Source organism: Manacus vitellinus, unplaced genomic scaffold, assembly GCF_001715985.3.
Source record: "Manacus vitellinus isolate BGI_N305 unplaced genomic scaffold, ASM171598v3 scaffold_12_pilon, whole genome shotgun sequence".
Taxonomy (NCBI): domain Eukaryota; kingdom Metazoa; phylum Chordata; class Aves; order Passeriformes; family Pipridae; genus Manacus; species Manacus vitellinus.
Window position 1 is genome coordinate 17987776 of NW_021938949.1, and position 6737 is coordinate 17994512.

Here is a 6737-nt window from a genome sequence, read left to right on the forward strand (position 1 = left end):
GGTACCGGGATGGGTCGCGGGACGCCGTGCTCCGGTGGGCCCTCGGCGTGTCCCTTCCCTCATGCCGGGGCTGCCTCTGCCTCCGGTACCGGGACCCCCCGGCGAGGCTTTCGGCTTCCCTCAATCTGCCACTAACCCTGTTAGCAAGGTGTCCCTGTGTCCCCTAGGGATGCCCCTGTGTCCCCAAATGCCTCTGTAGCCCCAGGAACACTCCCGCGTTCCCCAGTGCCCCCAAGGATGGCTTTGTGTCCCCCTCTGCCCATGTCCCCCCAGGGATCTCTCTGTGTCCCCAGCTGGACAAGCTGCCCGCAGACAAGACCCCTGCCCCCTCCAAGGCCTGATACCCCATTCAGGGTGACTTTCAGGGTGACTTACGTCCCCTCCCTGTCCTGTGGAACTGGGGGCCAGGGCCAGGAACCCCCTGGGCTGCCCCGTTACTCACCCTGAGCATCCCCAGCCCCGCGGTGGGTGCTAGCTGTGACGGGTGCTGGCCAGGACGGGTGTTGGGGGACAGCCTCGGGAAGGGGTCCTGCCCAGAGAAGGGATGCCCGGCACCAGGGTGACCAGGAGTGCTCCCCGAGAGCAGCTCTTCAGGGCACGGTAGACTGTGGGTGCCCAGAGAGGGGTCCCCAGGAGCATCGGGCAGGTCTGACCCCATCCCCGTGTCCCTGCGACCCTCTCGCTGTGCTGCCCACTGCAGTCGGGTGGGGACGTGGCACCCCGAAGGGATGGCACGGTATTTTGGGGGGACACGTGTGCTCCAAGGCACTGGCGTCTGCCAGGCAGGGCAAGGGTTAACGGCGGGAGGGTTTTGGGGTACCGGGGTGTCCCCGGCTGGGCAGACCCAGGCTGCTCCTCGCACGGGTGACCTCACGCTACTGCCATGGCAACGGCTCGTGAAGTCACCGGGAGCGGGGCGGCTGCTTCGAGCGTGGGGTGATGGGATGGGAGCGTGGGAGGCAGCGGCGCGTCCCCCGCGCTCCCGGTCACCGCGTCCCCCCGTCTCTCCAGCATGAGCTGTGCCCCCGCCGGCGCCTCCGCCTGACCCCCGCCGTGCCCGCCGTGCCCGTGTCACCATGCTCATCAAGGAGTACCGCATCTGCATGCCGCTCACCACCGAGGAGGTAAGCGGGGGGCGCCGGGACCGGGGCTGGCAGGAACAGGGGTGTCTCGTGAGTGTCAGTATGGAGGGGGCTGTGGGTGGTGGTCCTGTACCCACAGGAATGCAGCGCCAGGGGATCAGGTTCCTGCCCTGAGAGGGACAAAGTGACCCCCTTTGCTGTCCCGTGGCACAGCTCGTGGCAGGGACCGGTGTGTGCTTTGGTAATGCTGGGCTCAGGAGGTTCCATGCGAGGGCTGAGCTGTAATTTGGGGTGCAGGCAGGGGGAACATCCCATCCCTGGGCACAGTGACATGGGGGCACAGAGCCCAACAGCAGCACCTGGGCAGTGCCAGGACCACGGGATGAGTCAACAGGCAGAGGGCACTGGGGTTTTGGATACCCATGGCACTGCAGCTGCTCCAACAGGGAGCACAAGCTCAATCCCTGCTTCAGCAGGGAGCCCGAATCCCTTCAGTAAACAGTGTGGACAGCTGGACCATCCCTGGCCAAAGGTCTCTCGTGAGCATCTGGAGCTGACAGGGACATTTGGGGGGCAGGGAGCTGCAGCAGTGCCCACCCTGGACAGTACCAACCCTCCCTGGACACTGTTTTGCTGTTGGCATGTGGGGAAGGTTTTAATTTCGGCAGAGAGGGGTGATAAGATCGCGCTGGCGTTGGGGTGATGGATGGGATCTTCAGTGGAACAATCAAACCCTTATCGCGCGGCTGCATCACCAAACACACATATCATTATATAGATGAGATATCCATACCCACGTATATCATATAGATACAGTTTTCCCTGGCTCCCAGGTGGTTTGCTGAGCTGGGAGAGCAGGACACAGGTGCTGAAGCAGCCCAGGGACATGGGGGTCAAAGAGGGTGCCCCAGGAACCCCCTGTCCACTGCAGGGCTCAGGCTCTGCCACCTCTTGCTCCACGCCTCAGTTTCCCCTCTGGGCAGTGGGGCTGTGCCGGGTGGTCAGCGGGGCCGCTGGCACTGAGGCCGGGCATTGTGGTTGCAGTACCGTGTGGGGCAGCTCTACACCATCAGCAAGCACAGCCACCAGGAGAGCGAGAAGGGCGAGGGCGTGGAGGTGGTGAAGAACGAGCCCCACGAGGACCCCGTCCACGGCCCCGGCCAGTTCACTGAGAAGCGTGTCCACCTCTCCAGGTGAGCCGGCAGCTCTGCTGAGGGGTGCTGGGTGGGCACTGTGAGCAGGGAGCCAATCTTCCCTACAAAATTCCTGGAGAACATCCTTTCTGAGTCCTGGACAGCCTGCAATGTGGCTGCACACATCTCCCAGGGGTGCTGCCATCATCTCCCAGGGGTGCCCCCAAGTCCTAGAATGCACCCATCTTTGAGACCTGCACCCAACTTTGGGGGGTGCACCTAACACCCAGGGTGCACCCATCTCCTGGGGTGCACTTCTCTTGGGGGGCTGCACTTGTCACCTGGGCTGTACCCATCTCCCAGGTATATACCACCTGCAGGGGCTGCACTTTTCCTTGGGGGTTATTGACCAGGGTGCACCCATCTTCATAGCAGTGCATCCAACTTCCTGGGGGCTATCTCCTGCAGTGCACCCATCTTCCTTGGGGTGCACCCCTTCTCTGGTGGGCTGCACCCTTCTTCTGGGGTGCACCCATCTCAGGACATCCACCCCTCTCTGCTAGTCACCCATCTCAGGTACCAGTAGGTGCCTGGGTGAGGGGCTCAGCAATGCCCAGGCCCTGGAGGTGTCCCCATGTCCCCTGACACAGCCCCAGGTGCCCGTGGCACTGCTGTCCTCATGTCCCCCCCAGTGGCTGCTCCTGACAGGGAGCCACTGGTGTGAGACAGGTTATTTTTAGCTGCCTCACTCACGATTCCCCTATCGGGGCAGGTACTTATAACGCCTGAAAATTAATCAAAACTCACCTCCTGGCTCCTCTGGGGGCCTGCTCCTGCCCAGGGTGCTGGGAGGGGGATGGGACCACCCTGGCCCTGAGGAGGTGGAGGGGTCCTGGGGAAGGAGTGACAGTCCAGGAAGAGGGGTGGGGGTCTCTTGGGGTGGGGACAAGGGGCTGGGGAGAGGGAGGTGGTTTTGGGGAGAGGATGGGGGCACTGGGGAGGAGATGAGAGTCTTGGGATGGAGATTGAGGGTCCTGGGGAGTTGGCATGGATCCCTGAGGAGGCCCTGGGGTGGAGGTGATGGTGCTGGGGAAGTGACTAGGGGTCTCTGAGGGGGGGTGCTGGGGTGGTGGTGACAGTCTGTGGGAGATGAAAGTGTCCTGAGGTGCAGATATGGGTCCAGAGGAGGTGGGGGCTGTCCCTGGGGTGATGGGGTACAGGTGAGCATCCCTAGGGGGATCCTGGGGGGAGGTGAAGGTGCATGGGGGGGAGCTAGGGCAGAGTGGGGGTCCCGAGGAGGTAATGGGGGTCTCTGGGAAGGGTTTGGGGGTGCACATGAGGTCCTAGGGTGCAGGTGAGGGTCCCTGGGGGCCTGGGGTAGAGATGAGGGTCCTGGGGAGATGGCAGGGATCACTGGGAGTGTCCTGAGGTGCAGGTGGTGATCCTGGGGTACAGATGAGGGTCCTGGGGAGGTGGCAGGTGTTCCTGGGCAGTGATGGGGTGCAGGTGAGGGAATCCTGGGGTGGAGGTGAGGTTGCATGGGGAGGATCTGAGGTGGAGGTGAGTGTCCTGGGGAGGGGATGGGGGTCCCAGAGGGGCTGGGTGGCACCAGCCATGTCCTGCCCTGAGGGGGTCCTCTCCCCATGGTCCCCTGCAGCAAACTGCCGAGCTGGGCACGGGCAGTGACCCCCCGAATCTTCTACATCACTGAGAAGGCCTGGAACTACTACCCCTACACCATCACCGGTGAGCCCTGGGAAGGGCATGGGGGTGGGCACTGCCAGGAACCCTGTCCCTCCCCGGCAGGGGCCATGGGCTGCCAGGAGCCTGGCCATGGCCCCTGCCCCTGGTCTCACCGCTCCCCCTCTCCCCCATGGTGCCACCCTGTCATGCCACCCCACAATGCTGATGTGCCACGGTGTCCCTGCAGAGTACACGGTAAGGAGGTGGCACGGGGGGACCTGACCCCTTCCCCAGCACCTGGCATGGCTGGGGATGGGGCACTGGGGTGGGCATCCCCCTTGGGGTGGGTCGTCCCTTGAGGACGGGTGTCCCTTAGGATTGGGTGTCCTTGGGACTGGACATCTCTTGGGGCTGAGTGTCCCCTGGGGGTGGGAGTCCCTTGGGGCCGGGTGTCCCTGAGGTGGGTGTCCCTTGAGGTGAGTGTCTTTGGGGATGGGTGTCCCTGGGTCTGGAGATCCCTTGGGGTGGGTGTCACTTAGGATTGGGTGTTCCTGGGGTGCATGTCCTCGGGGATGGGCATCCCTTGAGGATGGGCATCCTTGGAGGCGGGTGTCCCTTGGGCTGGGTGTCCCTTGATCTGGATGCCCCTTGGGGCAGGGTGTCCTTTGGATGGGTGTCCCTCAGGATAGATGTACTTGGGGATGGGCATCCCTTGGGTAGGTGTCCCTGGGAGTGGGTGTCCTTCAGAACAGGCATCCCTTGGGGACCAGCTGACAGCCACTCCCTGCAGTGCTCCTTCCTGCCCAAATTCTCCATCTACATCGAGACCAAGTACGAGGACAACTGCGGGGACAGTGAGAACGTGAGTGTGCACCACAGCTGAGCCCTGGCAAACTCATCACAGAGGCCATGTGGTCCATGTCACTCACCTTCCCTCCCCTTCCCAGATCTTCCACAGTGACAAAATCCTGGGCGACCACGAGGTCTCTTTCCTGGACATTGCCTTCGACGAGATCCCTGAGCGCTACTACCGCAGCCTGGAGGTACCAGGGTCGGGGACGAGGGGGCTCCCTGGGGCCACCCCTCTGTCCTGGGGGGGCTCATGGCCCTGCTCTGCCTGATCCCCTCAGGACCCCCGATTCTTCAGCTCAGCCAAGACGGGCCGGGGGCCGCTGCGGGAGGGCTGGCGCCAGCACACCAAGCCCATCATGTGCTCCTACAAACTGGTGAGCGTCAAGTTCGAGGTGTGGGGGCTGCAGACGCGGGTGGAGCAGTTTGTGCACAAGGTGAGGGGCATCCAAGCTGGGCTGGGCGGATGTTGTGGGGGCAGTGACAGGGTGCTGACCCCCCTGGTGTGGTGCAGGTGATCCGGGACATCCTGCTGATCGGGCACCGGCAGGCGTTCGCCTGGGTGGACGAGTGGTGCGGTGAGTCTGTGGGGTCACCCTGGTGCTGATGGGGAGGGGGGCACACGGTCCCCGTGCTGGGAGGGGGCTGCAGGTCTAACTGCTGATGCCATTAACCCCATTGGCAGCTCCCACTCTTCCTCCAGCTCCCCTGCTGCCTGCACTACCTGCTCTGCCTGCTCTGTTCCACTCCCCTTGCCCTCACCCCTGCCTGCACCCTGCATGCTGCCTGCTCTGCTGCACACCTGGGGAGGACAGGGAGAGGGGTCCCAGCCTGCTGCCTGCACTGCCTGCACCCCTCCCTGTCTGGCAGGAACACTCACTGCAGGCGCTGCCAAGCACAGACACAGGGATGGGAGCCCCGGGTTTGGTGACAGCCGGTGGTGGGTGCCGGCGGGAAGCAGGGCCGTCCTGGTGAGTGGCTCTCTGCCTTCCAGACATGTCCCTGGAAGAGGTCCGGGCCTTCGAGACTCAGATGCAAGTGGCCACAAACCAAAAGCTGGGGAGCCAGCACCCCTAACTCCCGCTGCCTGCCAGGGCCGGACACTCCAGACCCCGCCACACTGCCTGCGGGCAGGTGCAGGCAGGGGAGCTTGTGCCCCCCCTGCACCCCGCGGCAGAGGGTCCCCCCTCCTGGCTGCCCTCCCCACGTGTCCCCTGCCTGCGCTGCCTGTCCATCCCTTCCCCGCTGCTGGCTGGGCTGGTGCCGGAGCGGGCGGCTGGCTGCGCTGTCCGGCTTCCCCTTCCCCGCCTGTGCCCTTGTCCCCAGCCCGTCCCCTTGCCGTCCCCCAGCTCGGCGGGGAGCCGAGGTGCAGGGCGCAGGCTGCCCCGGGATGAGGGGGTGCAGGACGCGGCCGTGCCGAGCGGCCCCAAGCCCGGCTGTGCTCAGCAGGGATGACGATGGAGGACGTGCGGCGCTACGAGCAGGAGACACAGGAGGCCACCAACGAGCTCATCGGCCTGGTGGCACCTGCCATCTCGGTCAGCGAGGTGGGGCAGCCGACAGCCACGCACTCGGCCCCTGCCAGCGCCCCCTCCACCCCCCTCAGCGACGAGGCCCCCGAGTTCCTCGCTCCCCCCAAGACTCGCCCGCGGAAGAAGTCGGCGCCAGAGACCCTGACACTGCCTGCGCTGCGGGAGCGCACTGGCGCCGAGTGATGCTGGCAGTGCCACACCGGGCTGGACTGGGCCAGCTCCGCCGCCCACCACGGCCCCTCCGACAGGCACCGACCCCAGGGAGGGACCCGCCGTCGGGGCGCTGGGAGCCCCGGGGGGGTGCTGGCCTCCCTGAGCCACTGCGGGTGCCCAGGCAGGTCAGTGCCACCGCTGCCGTGCCACACCCGCTGGCTGCACCAGGAGAGGACACCAGGCCCGTGTGGGTCCCTGGCAGTGTCAGGCAGTGCTGCAGGAGCTGGTTCCTTCAGCCCCACCCA

At 65.0% G+C, this 6737-nt stretch overlaps 1 protein-coding gene across 2 annotated transcripts; it reads left to right on the forward strand.

Annotated features, from left to right (window-relative positions):
* Positions 1 to 992: 992 nt before the first annotated feature.
* Positions 993 to 6725, forward strand: LOC103763509 (cytoplasmic phosphatidylinositol transfer protein 1). 2 transcript variants are annotated; one of them, XM_018067544.3, is made up of 9 exons: positions 993 to 1124; positions 2127 to 2275; positions 3873 to 3961; positions 4146 to 4153; positions 4689 to 4760; positions 4846 to 4941; positions 5029 to 5184; positions 5262 to 5325; positions 6197 to 6725. In XM_018067544.3, the coding sequence occupies exons 1-9, from the start codon at positions 1077 to 1079 to the stop codon at positions 6460 to 6462; spliced, it is 948 nt and encodes a 315-aa protein (XP_017923033.2). In that variant the 5' UTR covers positions 993 to 1076; the 3' UTR covers positions 6463 to 6725. The 2 variants fall into 2 exon arrangements, with proteins under 2 accessions (XP_017923033.2, XP_025750320.1); XM_025894535.2 differs by lacking the exon at positions 6197 to 6725 and adding an exon at positions 5742 to 5960 and having other exon boundaries at positions 994 to 1124.
* The last annotated feature ends 12 nt before the right edge of the window (positions 6726 to 6737 follow it).

Coding starts and splice junctions, on each gene's coding strand:
- LOC103763509 (XM_018067544.3), top strand. CDS start 1,077: ATGCTCATCAAGGAGTACCGCATCTGCATGCCGCTCACCACCGAGGAG. Junction 1,125..2,126: donor TGCCGCTCACCACCGAGGAG/GTAAGCGGGGGG, acceptor TTGTGGTTGCAG/TACCGTGTGGGGCAGCTCTA. Junction 2,276..3,872: donor AAGCGTGTCCACCTCTCCAG/GTGAGCCGGCAG, acceptor GGTCCCCTGCAG/CAAACTGCCGAGCTGGGCAC.